At 45.1% G+C, this 22,419-nt stretch overlaps 2 protein-coding genes across 2 annotated transcripts in view; both read left to right on the top strand.

Moving 5' to 3' along the window:
• mogat2 (monoacylglycerol O-acyltransferase 2) overlaps nt 1-5,745 on the top strand; it is a 30,709-nt gene extending 24,964 nt beyond the window's left edge. The window contains exons 4-6 of the mRNA XM_067985360.1: nt 616-790; nt 2,224-2,423; nt 3,789-5,745. Coding sequence (XP_067841461.1) covers nt 616-790; nt 2,224-2,423; nt 3,789-3,943 — 530 coding nt within the window. The 3' untranslated portion in view covers nt 3,944-5,745. The remainder of the gene's footprint in view (nt 1-615; nt 791-2,223; nt 2,424-3,788) is intronic.
• Nucleotides 5,746-14,743: 8,998 nt separating this feature from the next.
• The window catches only part of dgat2 (diacylglycerol O-acyltransferase 2), a 52,210-nt gene continuing 44,534 nt past the window's right edge, over nt 14,744-22,419 (top strand). The window contains exon 1 of the mRNA XM_067985633.1: nt 14,744-14,955. Coding sequence (XP_067841734.1) covers nt 14,916-14,955 — 40 coding nt within the window. The 5' untranslated portion in view covers nt 14,744-14,915. The remainder of the gene's footprint in view (nt 14,956-22,419) is intronic.

Here is a 22,419-nt window from a genome sequence, read left to right as displayed (position 1 = left end):
TTAACGTAGTGAAATGTTCCAAGATGCTTCACAGGAGCGATTATCAGCCAAAATTTGACACCGAACCACATAAGGAGATATTAGGACAGGTGACCAAAAGCTTGGTCGAAGAGATAGGTTTTAAGGAGTGTCTTAAAAGGAGGAGAGAGAGATAGAGAGGTTTAGGGAGGGAATTCCAGAGCTGGGGGTTTAGACAGCTGAAGGCACGGCCGCCAATGGTGGAGCGATTAAAATCGGGGATGTGCAAGAGGCCAGAATTGGAGGAACGCAGAGTTGTTGGAGGGCTGTAGGGCTGAAGAAGGTTACAGAGATAGGGAGGGATTAGGCCATGGAGGAATTTGAAAACAAGGATGAGGACCGGGAGCCAATGTAGGTCAGCCAGCACAGGGGTGATGGGTGAACGGGACAGAGCTCTGCACAGCTGTGACATAACATCCACCCCTTTGTACTCCAGCCCCCATGAGATAAAGGCCAACATTCCATTAGCCTTTCAAATTATTTTTTTGCACCTGTCCACTGGCTTTTGGTAGTTTCTCTACGTGGACCCCTAGATCGCTGTGCTCCTCCACAGTTCCTAGCTTCTACCCGACCTACTGTGTGTTTTCTTTGTTCCAGGCTTGGTGCCATCGGACAAGGAGAGTGCAAAATATTTATTGCGGAGAGCAGAAGGTGGCAATGCTGTTGTCATAGCAATTGGAGGAGCTCCAGAAGCCCTTGATGCCAGGCCAGGGGCCTCTACTTTACTGCTGCTGAACAGAAAAGGATTTGTCAAACTTGCTCTACAGTATGGGTAAGGGAACCCACGACAGGAGTCACAACTTCACCAGAGCTGGACTGATTAGTTGGTCATCTTAGTTGGTCGGTACAATTAGCTAGGTGTTAGCTGTGGCTCAGTGGGTAGCACTGCTTGCCCTCTGAGTCAGATAGGTCATGGGTTCAAGTCCTGCACCATCAACTTGAGCATATAACCTAGGCCGACGCTCCCAGTGTGGTACTGAGGGGGTGTTGCACTGTCATGCAGGTGCTCTCTATCTTTCAGATGAGACATTAAATTGATGCCTAGTCTGCCCTCTCAGGTGGATATGAAAGATCCCCCAGCACTGTTTTAAAGAAGAGCAGGGTTGGTGTCCTGGGTCAATATTTATCTGTCAACCGAAATCTAAAAAAAATAGATTATCTGATCATTGTCACATTGCTGTTTGTGGGATCTTGCTGTGTGCAAATTGGCTGCCGCATTTCCCACATTACAACAGTGACTACACTTCAAAAAGTACTTCATTGGCTGTAAAGCACTTTGGGACATCCTGAAAGGCGCTGTCGAAAAGCAAGTTCCTTCTTTCTTAGTAATGTTGGTGACTTTCATTAACTGGCTTGAATGGTTGGTAATGTCGGTGACTTTGATTAGCTCATTACCATGGGATGTGTAGGCATAAGTGTCTCATCTCCAAGACCCGTCTGCCAGTGGCGGCCGGTAACATGGGCGGGGTTGCCGAGTTCTTGCCCTCTGACCCCGGCCATCTTTCCCTTGGCCCCATGAACAAGGGAGCAGATCTGTAAAAATAAAAGTAATTCAGTGTAAAATACTTCTCTTTGGAGGTCCAGGCACTTCACTGGCCTTGATATCTTTTACTTCTTGGAATCTCTCTTTTCTTCCCCCAAATCTGTGCCAGAAAACAACAGCATTGATGTTCATAATAAGAAACAAAGAAGAAAGAACTTGCATTTATATAGTGCCTTTCTCATCCTCAGATCATCCCAATGCGCTTTACAGCTAATGAAGTTCTTCTGAAGTGTAATCACTGTTGTAATGTTGGAAATGTGGCAGACAATTTGCACACAGCAAGATCCCACAAGTATCAATGAAAGAAATGACCAGATAATCTGTTTTTAGTGATGTTGGTTGAGGGATAAATATTGGCCAGGACACTGGGGAGAACTCCCCTGCTCTTCTTCAAAGTAGTGCCGTAGGATCTTTTACGACCAACTGAGAGGGCAGACGGGGCCTCGGTTTAACGTCTCAACCGAAGGACGCCACCTCCGACAGTGCAGCACTCCCTCAGTACAGGCAATGGGAGTGTCCGCCTAGATTTTGCGCTCAAGACTCTGGATTGGGACTTGAACCCGTGGGTTTCTGTCTTAAAGGCAAAAGTGCTGCCCACGGAGCAACAGGTGACACACCTAACGGCTCCCTGTAAAATTAAAAGCCTGTACCTGTTTTTGCAGGTCACCCCTCGTCCCGGTATTCTCCTTCGGTGAGAATGAGCTGTTTGATCAAGTGAGCAACCCCAAGGGTTCGGTCTTAAGAAGGATCCAGGAGCGTCTGCAGGCGATAATGGGAATATCACTCCCTCTTTTCCATGCTCGGGGCATATTGCAGTATAGCTTTGGTCTCGTCCCATACCGGAAGCCCATTCACACTGTGGGTAAGTGACAACAACTACACTTTGAAGCTTTTCCAAACTGAGGCTTTCCCTTGAAATGACCTTATCTCATGCTCATTACAAATGACTAATTTAACAGCCAAAGCGGAGGCTTTTCAATTAATAAATTGGGTGCCAATTAATGGCAATAATCTGTTCATTTTTGGGAGAATGGGGGTGAGGGCTGGTGATCGCTAAAAACTAATGAACAGGTACAAAAAATAATCAAAAAGGCTAATGGAATGTGGGCCTTTATCCCAAAGAGCTGGATTACAAAGGGGAGGAATTTACGCTATAGTTGCACAGAGCTCTGGTTAGACCATATCTGGAGAGACTGCGTTCAGTTCTGGGCCCCGCACCTCGGGAAGGATATATTGGCCTTGGAGGGGGTGCAGCGCAGATTCACCAGAATGATACCGGGGCTAAAAGGGTTAAATTATGAGGACAGGTTGCATAGACTGGGCCTGTATTCCCTTGAATATAGAAGATTAAGGGGTGATCTAATTGAGGTGTTTAAGATGATTAAAGGATTTGGTAGGGTAGAGAGAGAGAAACTATTTCCTCTTGCGGGGGGAGTCCAAAACAACCTTAAAATTAGGCTTTTCCAGATTGAGGCCGTTCAGGGGGTGATGTCAGGAAGCACTCCTTCACACAAACGATAATGGAAATCTGGAACTCTGTTCCCCAAAACGCTGCTGAGGTTTGTATCAATATCCCATTACCAATATCAGGTGGGCCTTGGCCATACCCGTTCCGGCTCAGGGATCGGTGTGAACTGATTTCTAGGCCATAGAGTCTGACTCACATCCTACAACTCCATAGCGCTAAATATAAGTCAGGTCTTGGGAGCTGTGCGAAGTGACTGATTGGGACATAGGAACAGGAGGAGGCCGTTCAGCCCCTCGAGCCAGTTCCGCCATTCGATTAGATCATGACCGATCTGTATCTTAACTCCAGCTCCCCGCCTTGGTTACGTGACCTTTGACACCCATGCCGAACAAAAATCTACCAATCTCAGTTTTTGCAAATGCGACTTCTGAACCAGCCACCAGGAGGCACACAAGAGCAACCCAACAGAGAGGCCCCCAACCCAAGTTTTCCCTTCCTCATGAGAGGAGAAGGAGGGCTTGTGCTCAGCACCTTCCTAACCAGAATCACTGAAATTGGAAACTCAACAATGGGTGGTGGGGGTTGGTGGGGGTAATTGCATCTGCAGCCCATTACTGTCCAGTTCCACATGTTGATGCTGCAGCACTGGCATGCAGCAGAGCCACTTGAAAATTCTGATGCTCCTTTGTTGAAGCCCTTTTTAGTTTCATGTTGTTAAGCAGATAACAAGTAATAGATCTGTCTTCTTGTTAATTCTAGTTGGCAAGCCAATAGAAGTGGAGAAGAAAGAAAACCCAACGCAAGCGGAAATTAATGAACTGCACCAGAAATACATCGAGGAACTGAGCAAACTCTTTGAAGAGCATAAGACGAAATACAAGGTGCCCGAGGACAAACACCTAAGTTTTATCTGAGTCCTTTTGTTTTTAATTACTTGTCACGATCTTTCTCTCTCTCTCTCTCTCTCTCTTTGTCATCCCTCCTGTATGAAGTGACTGACTTTGAATCAGTGTTGGATTAAACCAGTTGACATTCCATTGCACTCTATAGAAAAAGGATCAAAGGAGTCCAAATTGGGCGGCCTGCGAGCAGAATAAAAATGAAGGCTGGTGTGATACTGAGGCTGCTCCACAAGGTGCCGCTACCACCTTGAGCAAACATCATGGCGGGAAACTCCTTGGAGCTGCTGCCGCTCCTCCGCCGTAACTGTGGAAACCCGTAAATGGCCCATGTTTGTTTACTCACAGATAGGCCATGGTTGCTACCCTGACCTTTTCGTTGCATGTTGACTCGTTACATTTATTGCTGGACTCATGAAAATTGGACACAGGGCCTAAGGACGTTCCTAGTTTGTTCAGCCCGATGTCTGACTCACATGGAAATCCAACGCCATGTTTAAGAGGCTCCAAACAAAGGTGGGATTTTTTGTTTGTGCCTCATTTACCTAAACCCAGGGAGCTTAGACATGGATTGGCAAGAGCTAAGGAAAGAACATCGAGCATTGGCAGGGATACTGTCAAGGGTTTACCCAGCTAAGACCACACAGGTTGTATCATTACCTTCGCTCTACTGGTTAAGCTAGGACTACCCTGTCCACGAGGAGATTGACTTTCAGGATTATCTGGAACTGACTGGACAGAATCCGAGGCAGATCCAGTGACAGGAATACCTGTCCAGATCGAAGTAATGAGCCAGGCTAGCTGGTCAATCACCAGCAATGCAGACTTACCTGGTTCAGATATCAGGTTAGTGAGTCCACTAGTAATGGGTAGACACACTTCCAATTTTTCATTGTGAAGCATGTCATCTGGGAGCCAATGTGCCCTCAGTGAGACTCTGCTTACTCCCCTTCTCAGCACAAGCATTACTGAGGCAGCCGACAAACATGGGCTTGATTCCCTCACTAGGAACAGACATCAGAACTCCTCCTCAGCAGTAGAATGAGTAGCACAACTCGCCATAAAACATGAGTGCTTTGACACTATCCTCCCGACCACAAATGGACCGACGCCACACGCCAAGTGGTGGCTCCAATAGTTGGAGATGAGGAGTCTCAACGCCTAATGCCCGCTCCCCTGTAGCCCATTCATGGTAGCGATCTGTATCTTCGTTCCTATATCTGGCCTCCAGGGACCTATTGTCCCAAGTGCTAGAGTTTCCTCATCAGCTATGAACTGATTTCTGCCTTCAGTGTGCTAGATACCGCGAGGCAGCCATTGGCAGCAATGAATGAACAGTGTGCGAGATTTCTAAATCCAATTCAACGTACCAGCTTTCTTACACCAGATCCAGATCCTCAAGTGGCAAATTTTTGACAATGGTGAGCCCACCACAAGCTGGAATTCACCTCCAGCGTACTGAGTGGTAAGTTGGCACAGACTGGAACCTTCACTCCCTGCAATCATTTCATTTTTTTGTCTTTTCCCGAGAGTTATCTGTCGTTTTAATGCACAGCTCAGTCAAAATGGCATCAAATACTGCTCAGTAAAGACCCTTCCTGAACTGGTGAGCCGTGCAACACTGCAAACATGTTTCTTTTGAAAGATACTTAAAAAAAAACAATCTTTTATTTTTTGAAGGAATGTACAATTTTCTCTTCAATTTCTTCACAAGAATGTGTTTATACGAAAGCATTTCACTGGTGCAATCATGTAAATAAATCTGAAAGGCTGAAGACTGATATTTTGCCAAAAAGGCTACTTGGCCAATGTATTTAGCCAGTAAATAAATTATTGAATCTTTAAAAAAAATTCAGCGAGTGTCCCTGCTCTTATCTAGCAACTCCTCCTGGAAGTGTACATACGTGGGCATTGTGAAGATAAGATCACGCTTAACTGCGATACCCTAACAGTCAAATGGGTGTTGAAACGTACCCATCCAGGTATCAACCGTGGCTCAATGGTAGCACTCTTGCTTCTGAGTCAGACGGTCTTGGGTTCATAGTCCTACACCAGAGACTTGAGCACAACATCTAGGCTGGCACTCCCAGTGTGGTGCTGAGGGAGCGCTGCAATGTCTATTGGATGAGACATTAAACCGAGGCCCTGTCTGCCCTTTCAGGTGCTGGAACCAAAAGATCCCATGGCACTCTTTCGAAGAAGAGCAGGGGGGTTCTCCCCGGTGTCCTGGTCAATATTTATCCCTCAACCAACATTGCTAAAACAGATTATCTGGTCATTATCACATTGTTGTTTGTGGGATCTTGCTGTGTGCAAATTGGCTGCTGTGTTTCCTACATTACGACAGTGACTACACTTCAAAGGTACTTTATTGGCTGTAAATCGCTTTGGGATGCCCTGAGGTCGAGAAAGGCGCTATATAAATGTAAGTTCTATCTATCTAACTACCTCATTCACCATTCCACCATGTTTCTTTAGGGCAAAGACACGAACCCTTTCCCGGGAAAGGAACAGTCCAATCTCTGGTTTCTTACCATTTAAGGAGTTGGTACTTGAAGTGAAAACAGAAAGGCCAGATCTAGGAATCCTTATACTTCCATGAAGGACTGATCTCAGAGGAAGGTGAAGGATGTTGAATGATACGGTGCTAGATGAATGCACGTGTGACCCACACTCCTACCTAACTGCCTTAAGCAACGAGGACACAAGTTTGCATCTCCCCTAAGCCAAAGTCATCAGCAAGTTAAAGTCGGAGACTTGCGGCTGCTCATCCATCAAACGGGATCCTGTTCACATGACTCAAAGGGGAGGAGAGCCATTAGGCAAAAGCAGAAGGCTTCTAAAGCAGTACTTGAAATCTACAAATGCAAGGAAGTTATGCCGTACCTTTATAAATCACTGGTGAGACCGCAGCTGGAGCGCTGTGGCCAATTCTCAGCACTGCACTTTAGGAAGGATGTCAAGGCCTTAGAGATGGTGTGGAGATTTATTAGAATGGTACCAGGGATGAGGATGTGGAGAGACTAGAGAAGCTGGGATTGTTCTCCTTAGAGCAAAGAAGGACTTTAATAGAGATGTTCAAAATTATGAAGGGTTTTGATGGAATAAACAGGGAGAAACCATTTCCACTGGCAGGAGGGTCGGTAACCAGAGGACACAGATTTAAAGTGATTGGCAAAAGAACCAGGGGGGCGGGGAGATGAGGAGAGATTTTTTTTTACGCAGTGAGTTGTTATGATCTGGAATGCGCTGCCTGAAAGGGCGGCGGAAGCAGATTCAATAGTAACTTTCAAAAGGGAATTGGATAAATACTTGAAGGGAAAAAATTTGCAGGGCAATGGGGAAAGAACAGGGGAGTTGGACTGATTGGCCAGCTCTTTCAAAGAGCCGGCACAGATACAATGGGCCGAATGGCCGCCTCTGTGCTGTATCATTTCATTTAGAGCAACAGAAAGTCGCTGCAAAGACAAGTTATGGTGAAGCAAGCAAGCCAGGAGGGTCATTAGGGTGTTGGACTGGGATCAGTGCGTTGGGTTCTTTTGCAATTAGGCAAAAATTATCCTCAATCATTTTTCTGTTGGCTTGAGTCTGTCATTAATCGCGGTGAAAAGAAGTGAGAAATCCAGTGCTTTTCAACGGTGTGTTCCTGGGTTCGTTATACTGAGTCGATACATAGAATTACATAGACGTTACAAAATGGAAACAGGCCATTCGGCCCATTTTGCTGTTTATCCTCCAATAGTTCACATTTGCCTCCACTGTTTCCGATTCTCTTTCCCTTCATCCACCAATCCAATTTAATCTTGAATGTTGACACAATCTCTGCCACAACCACTAACACTGGAAGTGAATTCCACAGCCTCACAACTCACTGACCTACAAATCGATCCCTGCTCCGGAAGGGGGTAGGCGCCAAGGCCCACCCGATGTTGGGCCTCGCTCCTCATTCGCGTCAGACCGGCGAGCTGAAGACGCCTCCCTAGGCAGCTCGCTGGCGAAGGACATTTGAATTTCAGGCCATTGTCGGTGACGCAGGTAGGTCTTGCAGGAGGGGGCGATCGGGATGGGGGGGGGGGGGGCGATCGAGAGAGCAGTCGAGATTACAATCGGGAGGAGGGGGGGTCGAGGCAGCGATCGGAAGTGTACTACTTTTGGTGGCAGCCTGCTGCTGTCCCTTTAAGGACCATCGGTTAGGCTGCATGCATCCCATGGTGATGAGATCTGCAGAAGTGTTATTCCTTATAAATCAACTTCCCTTCAACAACAAGAAGACTACGTTGCATTCATGTAGCGCCTTTAATGTAGTAAAACGTCCCAAGGAGCTTCACAGGGGCGTTATCAAACAAAAATTGACACCGAGCCAAATGAGACATTAGGACAGGTGACCAAAAGCTTGGTCAAAGAGGTAGATTTTAAAGAGCTTCTTAAAGGAGGAGAGAGAGGCGGAGAGGTTTAGGGAGGGAATTCCAGAGCTTACTGCCTAGGCAGCTGAAGGCGCGGCAGCCAGTGGCGGGGCAAAAGATGTCAGGGATGCGCAAGAGGCCAGAATTGGAGGATCGCAGAGATCTCGGAGGGTTGTAGGGCTGGAGGAGGTTACAGAGATAGGGAGGGGGCGAGGCCACGGAAGGATTTGAACACAGATAGGATGGATACTAAGGAGCTTTTTCCCTTCGTTGAGGGTTCTATAACAAGGGGACATAGATTCAAGGTAAAAGGCGGGAAGTTTAGAGGGGATTTGAGAAAGAACTTTTTCACCCAGAGGGTGGTTGGAGTCTGGAACTCACTGCCTGAAAGGGTTGTGGAGGCAGGAACCCTCACAACATTCAAGAAGCATTTGGATGAGCACTTGAAATGCCATAGCATACAAGGCTACGGACCAAATGCTGGAATATGGGATTAGAGTAGACAGGGCTGATGGCCGGCGCGGACACGATGGGCCGAAGGGCCTCTATCCGTGCTGTATAACTCTATGACTCTATGACTCTATGACATGGATGAGAATTTTAAATTTGAGGGGTTCCTGGACCGGGAGCCAATGTAGACCAGCGAGCACAGGGGGCGATGGGTGAACGGGACTTGGTGCGAGTTAGGATATGGGGGCAACAGAGTTTTGGATGAGCTCAAGTTTACGGAGGGTGGAAGATGGGAGGCCGGCCAGGAGAGCACTGGAATAGTCAAGTCTGGAGGTAATAAAGGCATTGACGAGGGTTTCAGCAACAGACGAGCTGAGGCAGGGGCGGAGACGGGCGTTGTGACTGAGTTGGAAGTAGGCGGTCTTGGTGATGGAAAGGATAATGATACCGCAAGACAGCCATTCGCAGCAAGGAATTAACATCTTCAGGCAACGAGGAAATGCGCGAGGAGAGAATTGCCTGAGAAAATTGTCGAGGGGAGACAAAAGAACAAAAAAGAAAGTGCACAGAAAATGGCGGTCGTGTGCTTCTCAGAAAAGGCAGCTTTTAGTTCTGTTCTTCCCATCGTTCTCTATAGGTGGCAGTACATAGCTGGGAAAGAAAGTCCCTTGGGAAACAAGGGGACGCGGCTGGAGAAAGGACCTTTAGAATGTCCCTACTGATATTCACTCAATTGTAAACAATTTTACAACACCAAGTTATAGTCCAACGATTTTATTTTTAATCCCACAAGCTTTCGGGGGCTTTCCCCTTCCTCAGGCGGTGTGGAAATGACAATTTCGAATCCTTCGCATTTTAAGATCACATAACAAAGCCTGGTGATTACTGCCCGTTGCCAAGGCAATCACAGTGAGCAGACAGAAAGGTGTCATCTAAAAGGCCACTGAATATACAACCCCCCCAAAAAAAAGAGAGAGAGACAGATTGAAGACAGTCAATGACCCGTTATATTAAAAACAGATAACATTTGTTCGCTGGTGGGGTTACGTGTAGTGTGACATGAACCGAAGATCCCGGTTGAGGCCGTCCTCATGGGTGCGGAACTTGGCTATCAGTTTCTGCTCGACGATTTTGCGTTGTCGTGACAGAGGAGCATAGGAGCAGGAGCAGGCCACATAAGAAAGGTAGCAACAGAGATAACAAAGGTTCAATTTTGTTTTTGTGATCATTGCTCCCGTTAGAGCAGAGAAGGTTAAGGGGGGATTTAATAGAACTGTTCAAAATTCTGAGGGGGTTTTGATAGACTAGATAGGGAGAAACTGTTTCTACTGGCAGGAGGGTCGGCAACCACAGGACACAGATTTAAGGTAATTGACAAAAGCACCAGAGGGGAGATGAGATTTTTTTTTACACTGTGAGTTGTGATGATCTGGAATGCGCTGCCTGAAAAGGCGGTGGAAGCAGATTCAATAGTAACTTTCAAAAGATAATATAAACTTGAGAGGGAAAAATTTGCAGGGCAATGGGGAAAGAGCAGGGGAGAGTGGGACTAATTGGATATCTCTTTCAAAGAGCCGGTATAGGCATGATGGGCCGAATGGCCTCCTTCTGTGCTGTACGGTTCTACATCCCGAACTGTGTCCACTTAATGAATAAAACGTTTTCATCTCTACAGCCTCCTAAGGGAAATGTGATTCACATTCATACATCAAGAAAGATTTGACAATTGTTTTCAAAGTCTGAGCGCAGGTTTCTGGGGAAAAGCAATGACACTTCTTTTTTGCAAAGTAAATATATTACAGGTAACTACTACACGGGTTTTGAATAGAAAACTGGTGAGCAAAGCTGGCTATGTGTCAGTCTTGGTTCAGGGATGCAACTCTTCCCTCTGAGCCATCAAGGTACATGGGTTCAAACCCCACCCCCCAAGACTTGAGCACATAATGCACTTATACACATAATGCTGCCACTTCACCTAAAATGAGGTCCTGCCTGCCCTCTCAGGTGGGCATAAAACATTGCATGGCTGTTTGAAGAGTAGGGGTGTTCTGTTGGTTGTCGTCGCTGTGGCTTGTGGCTCCCAAAACTGCAGGCAGGATCTAGCGCACCAGGATAGCCCCTCGGGAGATGCTACAAGATGCCAACGGGAGGCACTGCATCAGGCAGTGTTCCAGTGCAGTGCAGGTTCACCAGAATGATACCGGGGCTAAAAGGGTTAAATTATGAGGACAGGTTGCATAGACTAGGCTTGTATTCCCTTGAGTATAGAAGGTTGAGGGGTGATCTAATGGAGGTGTTTAAGATGATTAAAGGAATTGTTAGGGTCGATAGAGAGAAACTATTTCCTCTGGAGGGGGGAGTCCAGAACAAGGGGGGGCAAAACCTTAAAATTAGAGCTAGGCCGTTCAGGGGTGATGTCAGGAAGCACTTCTTCACACAAAGGGGAGTGGAAATCTGGAACTCTCTCCCCCAAAAAGCTGTTGAGGCTGGGGGTCAATTGAAAATGTCAAAACTGAGATTGATTGATTTTTGTTAGCCAAGGGTATTAAGGATTATGGAGTAAATGGAGTTAAGATACAGATCAACCATGATCTAATCGAATGGTGGAACAGGCTCGAGGGGCTGAATGGCCTCCTCCTCTTCCTATGTTCATCCCTGCTCTCCACATTCATACTTGGGGTCGTGTCCCAGCTTCCATTTGGTAATGTTATCACCAGCCTTTGCCAGATTAACTCCCGCTTGAGTGAGGGTACACCAGTGCTTTTATTCGGGGGTCAGTTGTCTGGGAGGAGTTGTTCTGAAGGAACCAAATACTCCCAAGATCATCATCGGCAGTTCCCACCATTTATGTAGCCCTCCACTGCGGTACTTTGGGTTAAGAGATTTTCAGAGGCGAAGCTCTGTCTGGACCTCAGCCTCTCGGGTGATGGAATGTGCCCGTGCAGTGGGTGTCGAGGATCACACTCCTGTTTCTGTATCTCGAGGGAGGTACAATCCTTGCAATCGGTTTCAAAGTCCCTGAGACAACCCTACAGGATTGATTAAGTTCAGTATTGATGTTGTGCGCATGGCTCTGAGCTTGACATACCGGGGCACAACATCGATACTGTATTAGTTTGAGGGATAAACATAGGAAATGTGCTAGCAAGATCCCACAAACAGCAATGAAATAATCTGTTTTAATGTTTTGATTGAGGGATAAACATTGGTCCAGGACACCAGGGAGAACTCCCCTGCTCTTCTTCGAAATAGTATCGCAGGATCTTTTATGACCACCTGAGACGGCAGGCGGGGCCTCGGTTTATCGTCTCATGCAAAAGACGGCACTTCTGACAGTGCAGCACTCCCTCAGAGCTGGCACTGGGAGTATCAGCCTGGATTTTGTACTCAAGTATCTGGAGTGGGACTTGAACCCACGACCGTCAGAAGTGCTACTCACTGAGCCACACCTGACACCTTAGGGCCCAGAATCCCAGCGCAGATCAATGCCTTCAGGTAAGGGGGTGAATAAAATTGGGAGCGTGAAGTTTTCCAGAAACTTTTTTTTTATGTATAAAGAGAGTAACTCTTTAAATAAAAATAAATGCAGTTGCATAAAAATGGTGCATTATTTATAATAAAGTTGAGTCTCTTATTTTGTTCTTGTTACATGGGAACAGGAGGAGGCCATTCAGCCCCTCGAGCCTGTTCCACCATTCAATTAAATTATGGCTGATTTGTATCTTAAATCCATTTACCCGCCTTGGTTCCATAACCCATAATACTCTTACTTAACAAAAATCTATCAATTTCAGTTTTGAAATTTTCAATTGACCCCCAGCCTCAACAGCTTTTTTTTTGGGGGGAAGAGAGTTCCAGATTGCCACTTCCCCTTGTGTGAATAAGAGCTTCTTGACATCACCCCCAGCTCTAATTTAAAAGTTTTTCTCACTTTGTTCCGGACTCTCTACCCACCCCATCAAATCCTTTAATCAGGTGTCAGCTGTGGCTCACTCTCTTGCCTCTGAGTTAGCAGGTTACTCCAGGGACTTGAGCACGTAATCTAGGCTGACACTTCAGTACAGTACTGAAGGAGTGCTGCACTGTCAAATGGTGCTGACCTCCGGATGAGACGTTAAACTGAAGTCCTGTCTGCCCTCTCAGATGGACGTAAAAGATCCCAGGGCACGATTTCGAAGAAGAGCAGGGGATTTCTTCCTGGTGCCTGGGCCTATATTTATCCCTCGACCAACATCACTAAAAAACAGATGATCTGGTCACTATCACATTGCTGTTTGTGGGATCTTGCTGTGTGCAAATTGGCTGCTGTGTTTCCTACATTACAACAGTGGCTACACTTCAAAAAGTACTTCATTAGCTGTAAAGTGCTTTGGAATGTCATAAAAGGCACTTTATAAATGCAAGTTTTTCTTAAACATATTAATGATTTGGACTTGAATGTGGGGGGGCTTGACCAAGAAGTTTGCAGATGATACAAAAATTGGCCGTGTGGTTGAAAGCTGTAGACTGCAGGAAGATATCAATGGACTGGTCAGGTGGGCAGAAAAGTGGCAAATGGAATTTAATCCAGAGAAGTGTGAGGTAATGCATTTGGGGCAGGCAAACAAGGCAAGGGAGTACACAATAAATGGGAGGATACTGAGAGGTGTAGAGGAAGAGAGGGACCTTGGACTTCATGTCCACAGATCCCTGAAGGCAGCAGGACAGGTAGATAAGGTGGTTAAAAAGGCATATGGGATACTTTCCTCTATTAGCCGATGCATAGAATATAAGAGCAGGGAGGTTATGCTAGAACTCTATAAAACATTGGTTAAGCCACAGCTTGAGTACTGTGTACAGTTCTGGTCACCACATTACAGGAAAGATGTGATTGCACTAGAGAGGGTACAGAGGAGATTTACGAGGATGTTGCCAGGGCTGGAGAATTTCAGCTATGAGAAAAGATTGGATAGGCTGGGGTTGTTTTCTTTGGAACAAAGGAGGCTGAGGGGAGATTTAATTGAGGTGTATAAAATTATGACAGGACTAGATAGAGTGGAAAGGGAGGACCTATTTCTCTTAGCAGAGGGGACAGTGACCAGGGGGCATAGATTTAAAGTAATTGGTAGAAGGATTAGAGGGGAGCTGAGGAGAAATTTTTTCACCCAGAGGGTGGTGGGGGTCTGGAACTCACTGCCTGAAACTCTCAACTCATTTAAAAAGTATTTGGATGTGCACTTGAAGTGCCGTAACCTACAGGACCAAGAGCTGGAGAGTGGGTTTAAGCTCTTTTTCGGCCGGCACGGACACAATGGGCTGAATGGTCTCCTCCTTCGGCGCCGTAACTTTCTACGACCCTGTGAACGCCTCAATTAGATCACCCCTTAAATATTGTCCTTGGTGCTTATCGTAAGGAGCCAATTAAATTTGGCAACCACCCTCTCACTACGGGGCAGTACCACTGGCCTGCAGCTTAAGCGTGTTGGCAGGGCTAAAGGGGGGGAGGGGGGGGGCAAGAGCTGGGGAGTGGGACTAACTGGATGGCTCTTAGAAAGAGCGGGCACGGGCTGGACGGGCCGAACGGCCTCCTCCTGCGCTGCAAAGACACCAGCCCGACCGCTCTTATGTCAAGGCTGCTCCCACTCTCGAGTGAGCGGAAAAAAAAAAGCAACAAAGAGGCGGGACATTGGGACCGCGCCATTCCAACCCCGATCAAGAGGGGAGGCGAGAGGGAGCAAATCACCAATTGCAAATTATATTCGCGTGCAGCTGCAAAAAAAAAAAAAAAACCCTAACCCTTCTGCGGACTCCCACAAGCCTAAATATACAGAAGTTAAGCTCTGTTGGTGGCGATTCCTGTTGATTTGAGTTGTACGGTGTGCTGGGGAACTCCCCCTCCTCGGCTGCGGGCGAGTGGTGTCCCCCCGACTATTAAAAGGCTGGCTCGCGCGAGTCCTTGTTGCTTTTTTTTTCTCTCCCCCCATTCAGCTTTTTTTTTACTATTTTCGGCTCCTTTGTTTTTTGTTGCAAAAAAAAATATCTTTCTCTCTATATATATATATATAATTTGCTACATTTAAAACGGGGACCACCTGACCCAAAGCTCTTATTTAAATTCGGAGGGCAGAAATAAAGAAAGATACCCAGGCGAGGAAATGAAGACCATCATTGCAGCCCATTCAGGCGTCTTAAGAGGTAAGTACAACCTTTGCAATTAACCTTTATTCATTCATTTTTCTCCCCCCCCCCCCTCTCCTTCCCTTTTTATTCATCTCTTTTTAAGACTGTTTGTTTTTTTAAAAAAAATATATATATTTTTTTTAAATAGCTTGCTTTATGCATGTGGTGTTATTTCTGCCTCTGGTGCTGCATTGCTGGGTTAAGTCATTCCTAAGGTACTCCTAGCATTGTTGAGAAGTGGCAAAAGTGACGACCGCCCTGCAAGCAATGCTACCAGTTGCTGGGTGAATCCGAAGTTAGATCCTGATCTGACTTTTGGAAGGGGATTGGTGTGATTTAAGTGTTCAGATGCTGGGAATCCTGGATGCTTTATAAACTTGCCCAGAGCTTATTTAAATACATAAGTGTGTGTATAATCCTATCTGCGCTTTCCATACATGATTTACTGTCTGGACGTGGAGGACTTGTTTGCACGGTCCTGGATCTGACATTTCCAGTGTCCAACAAGGTGTAGCTGGCTGCAAATGGTGACTATCCTTACTAAGGTTTTCTTTACCCACCTTCACTCAATTTTGAGTCTGTTCTTAAAATGCTTAAAGTCTATCTTACACTTTGAGTGTACAAATGAATCAGTCGTAGCTCAGTGGTAGGACTCCTGCCTCTGAGTCAGAAGGTTGTAGGTTCAAGCCCCACTCCAGAGACTTGAGCACAAAATCTAGGCTGACACTCCCAGTGCAGTAACGGTCGGAGGAGCTGTCTTTTGGATGAGATGTTAACCTGAAGCCCTGTCTGCCTTCTCAGGTGGGCATAAAAGATCCCATGGCAACTATTCGAAGAGGAGCAGGAGGGTTTTCCAGGTGTCCTGGCCATTATATATCCCTCAACCAACACCTAAAACAGATTATCTGGTTGTTTATCTCATTGCTGTTTGTGGGATCTTGCTGTGTGCAAATTGGCTGCCGTGTTTCCTACATTACAACAGTAACTACACTTCAAAAGAACTTCATTGGCTGTAAAGCGCTTTGGGACCTCCTGAGGTTGTGAAAGGTGCTATATAAATGCAACTTCTTTCAACTGAGTTCTTTTCAGTATACTGGACTTACTGCAGTAAGGAAATCTTTAGTAGAATTGACTAAATTCTATAGTGCTTGCAGTGTATGTGTGGTTTTCTAATGTATCCAAATAGCAAAGGATATGTTCCCAGGCCAGCTCCCTAAATTATATCTGAAGGGCCTACAGAGATCAGAACAAAGTGGCAGTCTATATGGAGCAGAGTACTGTAGCAAGGGCACTCTCCTCGACACTAACAATAACACACACACATACACATCTGTTGTCTAAAATTGCTTGCGTGGATATTATTTATTATTTCTATGCTCTTCCTCCTTTGCTCCCCATCTCCAGACCAAATTCAGAGAACCAGACAGCACAGAAGGAGGCCAATCGGCCCATTGTGCCTGTGCCGGCTCTTTGAAAGAGCTATCCAATTATTCCCTCTCCCCTGCTCTTTCCCTGTATCCCTGCAAATGTTTCCTTTTCCAGTATCTATCTAATTCCCTTTTGAAAGTTATTATTGAATCTGCTTCCACCGCCCTTTCAGGCAGCGCATTCCAGATCATCATAACTTACTGATTTTAAAAAAGTGTCTCCTCATTTCCCCCCTGAATTTTTTGCCAATTATCTTAAATCTGTTTCCTCTGGTTACCGACACTCCTGCCAGTGAAAACAGTTTCTCTCTATCTAATCTGTCAAAACCCCTCATAATTTTGAACATCTCTATCTAATCTCCCCTTAACTTTCTCTGCTCTAAGGAGAACAATCCCAGCTTTGCTAATCTCTCCACGTAACTGAAGTCCCTCAACCCTGGTACCGTTCTGTTAAATCTCCTCTCCAAAGCCTTGACTTCCCACCTGAAGTGCGGTGCCCAGAATTGGACGCAATACTTCAGCTGAAACCTGACCAGTGATTTAGTAAATGGAGACTGAAAGTGGAAAAGCTTTGTCAAAGTCAACAGAAATGAATGCCAAACTTGCGATGTGGGGCCAGGAAGACCCATTAGTCTAGTGTAGCTGATTGGCCGTCCTTTGTACTGTATTGAACTAATAATTAAACCAGAATTCTTTTCCATTTTGTTGTCATGAGTAGTTCCATATTTAATAGTTTGTCTGTCCTGCAGTGAAATTGAGTTTAGGTGAAAGAATCATAGAATGGTTACAGCACAGAAGGAGGCCATTCGACCCATCGCACCCATGCTGTCTCTTTGTAGACGGTTAGTCCCACTCCCCAGAAGTTGGAGTATTGAAGGGAAATTTGTCTTTGTGAAAATGGTGCTTTTGTTTTGCATGCAAGTGTCATGGTAATGAGCTCTGACAGGATTTACATATTTGCTTGAGACTGTATAGAATCATAGAATCATAGAATCATAGAAGTTACAACATGGAAACAGGCCCTTCGGCCCAACATGTCCATGTCGCCCAGTTTATACCACTAAGCTAGTCCCAATTGCCTGCACTTGGCCCATATCCCTCGATACCCATCTTCCCCATGTAACTGTCCAAATGCTTTTTAAAAGACAAAATTGTACCCGCCTCTACTACTGCCTCTGGCAGCTCGTTCCAGACACTCACCACCCTTTGAGTGAAAAAATTGCCCCTCTGGATCCTTTTGTATCTCTCCCCTCTCACCTTAAATCTGTGCCCCCTCGTTATAGACTCCCCTACCTTTGGGAAAAGATTTTGACTATCGACCTTATCTATGCCCCTCATTATTTTATAGACTTCTATAAGATCACCCCTTAACCTACACATTTAGAATCACACAGCACAAAAGGAAGCCAATCGGCCCATTGTGTCTGTGCCGGCTCTCTGAAAGAGCTATCCAATTAGTCCCACTCCCCTGGTCTTTCCCTATAGCCCTGCAAATTTTTCCTTTTCAACTATTTATCCAATTCCCTTTTGAAAGATACTATTGAATCTGCTTCCACCGCCCTTTCAGGCAGTGCATTCCAGATTATTTCAAGGGGGTTGGAGTACAAGAGTAAGGAAGTCTTACCACAGGTGTACAGGGCTTTGGTGAGACCTCACCTGGAGTACTGTGTACAGTTTTGGTCTCCTTACCTAAGGAAGGATATACTTGCCTTAGAGGCAGTGCAACAAAGGTTCACTAGATTAAATTATGTCCAATGTTCATTGAACTGCACTTGATGTAACCTGAAAATTTCATAATCTGTATTGTGTACGTTTGGAATGTGATATGACAACTGTATTGTATGTATTGCTGCAAATTTTATGAATAAAGTATATTTTTTGGGAAAAAAAAACAAAGGTTCACTAGATTAAATCCTGGGATGAGAGGGTTGCCCTATGAGGAGAGGTTGAGTAGAATGGGCCTATACTGTATGGAGTTTAGAAGAATGAGAGGTGATCTCATTGAAACATAAGATTCTGAGGGGACTTGAGAGGGTGGATGCTGAGAGGTTGTTTCCCCTGGCTGGAGAGTCTAGAACCAGGGGGCATAGTCGCAGGATAAGGGGTCGTCCATTGAGGAATGAGATGAGGAGGAATTTCTTCACTCAGAGGGTTGTGAATCTCTGGAATTCTCTACCCCAGAGGCTGTGGATGTTGAGTATATTCAAGGCTGAGTTAGATAGATTTTTGGACTCTAGGGGAATCAAGGGATATGGGGATTGGGTGGGAAAGTGGAGTTGAGGTCGAAAATCAGTCATGATCTTGTTTAATGGCGGAGCAGGCTCGACGGGCTGTATGGCCTACTCCTGCTCCTATTTCTTATGTTCTTATCATAACAACTTATGCCCCTTTACTTAATAAAATATAGTTTGAGTGAGTGAAGAATCATGGTTACATTCTGTCCAGATAATTTGGCAGAGGGCATGGCTGAGGTACTAAATGAGTACTTTGCATCTGTCTTTACCAAGGAAGAAGATGCTGCTGAAGCCACAGTTAAAGAAGAGGCAGTTGATATACTGCATGGGCTAAAAATTGATAGGAGTTACTAGAAAGGCTAGCTGTACTTAAAGTAGATAAGTCACTCGGTCCAGGTGGGATTCTTCCTAGGTTGCTGAGGGAAGTAAGGGTGGAAATTGCGGAGGTACTGACCATAATCTTCCAATCATCCTTAGATACGAGGGTGGCGCCAGAGGATTGGAGAATTGCAAATGTTACACCCTTGTTCAAAAAAGGGTGTAAGGATAAACCCAGCAACTACAAAATTAATAGTCACTTGGACGAGTGTGGATTAATAAAGGAAAGCAAACATGGATTTGTTAAAGGCAAATTGTGTTTAATTAACTTGATAGAGTTTTTTGATGAGGTAACAGAGAGGGTCGATGAGGGCAATGCGGTTGATGTGGTGTATATGGACTTTCAAAAGATATTTGATAAAGTGCCGCATAATAGGCTTGTCATCAAAGTTGAAGCCCATGGAATAAAAGGGGGCAGTAGCAGCATGGATACGAAATTGGCCAAGTGACAGGAAACAGAGTAATGGTGAACAGTTGTTTTTTGGACTTGAGGGAGGTGTACAGTCAGGTTCCCCAGAGGTCAGTGCTGGGATCGCTGCTTTTCTTGATTTATATATTAATTACTTGGACTTGGGTGTACAGGGCACAATTTCAAAATTTGCAGATGACACAAAACTTGGAAGGGTAGTAAACAGTGAGGAGGATAGTGATAGACTTCAAGAGGATTATATACAGGCTGGTGGCACGGGCAGACACGTGGCAGATGAAATTTAATGCAGAATAATGTAAAGTGATACATTTTGGTAGGAAGAACGAGGAGAGGCAATATAAACTGGAGGGCACAATTCTAAAAGGGTTGCATGAACAGGGAGATCAGGGATGTATATATGCACAAATCATTGAAGGTGGCAGGGCAGGTTGAGAAAGTGGTTAAGAAAGCATATGGGATCCTGGGCTTTATAAATAAAGGCCTAAGAGTACAAAAGCAAGGAGGTTATGATGAATCTTTATAAAACACTGGTTCGGCCACAACTGGAGTATTGTGTCCAGTTCTGGGCACCGCACTTTAGGAAAGATGTGAAGGCCTTAGAGAGGGTGCAGAAGAGATTTACTAGAATGATTCCAGGGATGAGGGACTTCAGTTATGTGGATAGACTGGAGAAGCTGGGGTTGTTTTCCTTAGAGCAGAGAAGGTTGAGAGGAGATTTGATCGAGGTATTCAAAATCATGAAGTGTCTAAACAGAGTAGATAGAGAGAAACTGTTCCCATTGGCAGAAGGGTCAAGAACCAGAGGACATAGATTTAAGGTGATTGGCAAAAGAACCAAAGGTGACATGAGGAAAAACTTTTTTACACAGCGAGTGGTAAGGATCTGGAATGCACTGCCCGAGGGGGTGGTAGAGGCAGATTCGATCATGGCCTTCAAAAGGGAACTGGATAAATACTTGAAGAGAAAAATTGTAGGGCTACGGGGATAGGGCAAGGGAGTGGGACTAGCTGGATTGTTCTTGCAGGGAGCTGTCACGGACTCGATGGGCCAAATGGCCTCCTTCCGTGCTGTAACCTTTCTATGATTCTAGTCTATGAATTATTAAGAGAAGCGTACTTCCTTTTCCCAATGGAAAGAAGGAAGAACTTGTATTTATATAGCGCCTTTCACAACCTCAGGAAGTCCCAAACACTTTACGGCCAATGAAGTACTTTTTGAAGTGTAGTCACTGTTGTAATGTAGGAAACCTGGCAGCCAATTTGTGCACAGCAAGATCCCACAAACGGTAATGAGATAATGACCAGATAATCTGTTTTTTAGTGGCGTTGGTTGAGGGATAAATATTGGCCAGGACACCGGGAAGAACTCCCCTGCTCTTCTTCCAAAAGTGGCCGTGGGATCTTTTACGTCCACTTGAGAGGGCAGACGGGGCCTCGGTTTAACGTCTCACCCGAAAGACGGCACCTCCGACAGTGCAGCACTCCCTCAGCACTGCAGTGGGAGTGTGTCAGCCTTGATTTGTGTTCAAATCTCTGGAGTGGGACTTGAACCTATGACCTTCTGACTACCACTGAGCCATGGCTGACACTCATGAATGATATAATCAATGCTTTGCATTCAGTCTTGATACGATGACAGCACAAAGAATAAGAGAATTTTGTTTCTGTCTGCAGGGGTTTGAGTTTAGACAATAACTTTTATTTATTTTTTGGTTAACGCCTTTAATAATGGTACTGAACAAGTATCTATAAAATTCAATCCTGCTTGTAACTTTTTTTTATATAAAGAATGTAAGAGGATCATATCCTTCCAGAATGTTAGCTCCAGCCCCTGTTGTGACTGTGGGAGTGTCATCAATGGAATGCAAGTGGCCCCAGTTGAATAATGCAGATTGTAGCATTAGATATTCTGGAGTTTTTACAATAGCCTGTGGAAATGTTTGGACCTGTTGTGATTTATATGGTTGCAAACCTTGTCCCATTTATTTAAATTGTGCATTGATCAATCGAACAGTGCTTTGAGCATTTTTTTTAACCGTACCTGTGCTTTGAAGCATTTTCTTAAAAACAAATTTAAACATACGCTATTTTAGTCGAAAGCTCATCCAATGATTCCCCTGAGTCATATCGGAATGAGTTAATTTCCTTTATTCAAAGACAGAAACAAACATCATAGAATCAAAGCGCACAGAAGGAGGCCATTCGGCCCATTGTGCCTGTGCTGGCTCTTTGAAGCAGCTGTCCAATTAGTCCCACTCCCCTGCTCCTTCTCTATAGCCCTGCAGATTTTTCCTTTTCAGGTATTTATCCAATTCCCTTTTGAAAGTTATTATTGAATCTGTTTCCACTGCCCCTTCTGGCAACTCGCTGCGTTTTTAAAAAAACACTAAGATGATGAAGATAATTTAATATCTGATGTAATGTTAGGTGTTTAGAATAAACCTGTTGTCGATGGTGCTAAAGCTTTCCCTGTTAAATAAATTATTTTCACTGTTCCACAGATTATCCCCAGTTTTAATGAGTTCCTCCCCTCTGCCCCATTTCTTTCTAATGTTAAATTCCTGAAAGCAATCTAGTGGGTGGCCAGATAGACACTAACTCAGATCAGTATTCCAATGGACCAAACCACACCCCATGCCAATACAGTTTTACCTACATGTACTCCATCTGTATCAATTTAGTTTTCCTAAACTAGTGTAAAATCAAACCAATTCCCATTCCATAGAATTCCAATAAATTAAACAATTTTAATTTTAAAGAAAGAAAGAACTTGCATTACTGTAGGGGCCTTCCATACGTCTCAGGACGTCCCAAAGAGCTTTACAGCCAATGAAGTACTTTTGAAGTGTAGTCACTCTTGTAATGTAGGAAACGCGGCAGCCAATTTGTGCACAGCAAGGTCCCACAAACAGCGATGTGATAATGGGGGTGTTGGAGAGGAATATTAGGGTATTTTTTCCATTATTGGTCCTGGGTTTTTTCTGTTTTTTGCCTCTGAGGTTACATGGCT

This window comes from Heptranchias perlo, chromosome 6 (assembly GCF_035084215.1).
Source record: "Heptranchias perlo isolate sHepPer1 chromosome 6, sHepPer1.hap1, whole genome shotgun sequence".
Lineage (NCBI taxonomy): Eukaryota > Metazoa > Chordata > Chondrichthyes > Hexanchiformes > Hexanchidae > Heptranchias > Heptranchias perlo.
Note: the sequence above shows the minus strand (reverse complement) of the source record. Positions and strands in the feature narration are given on the sequence as shown.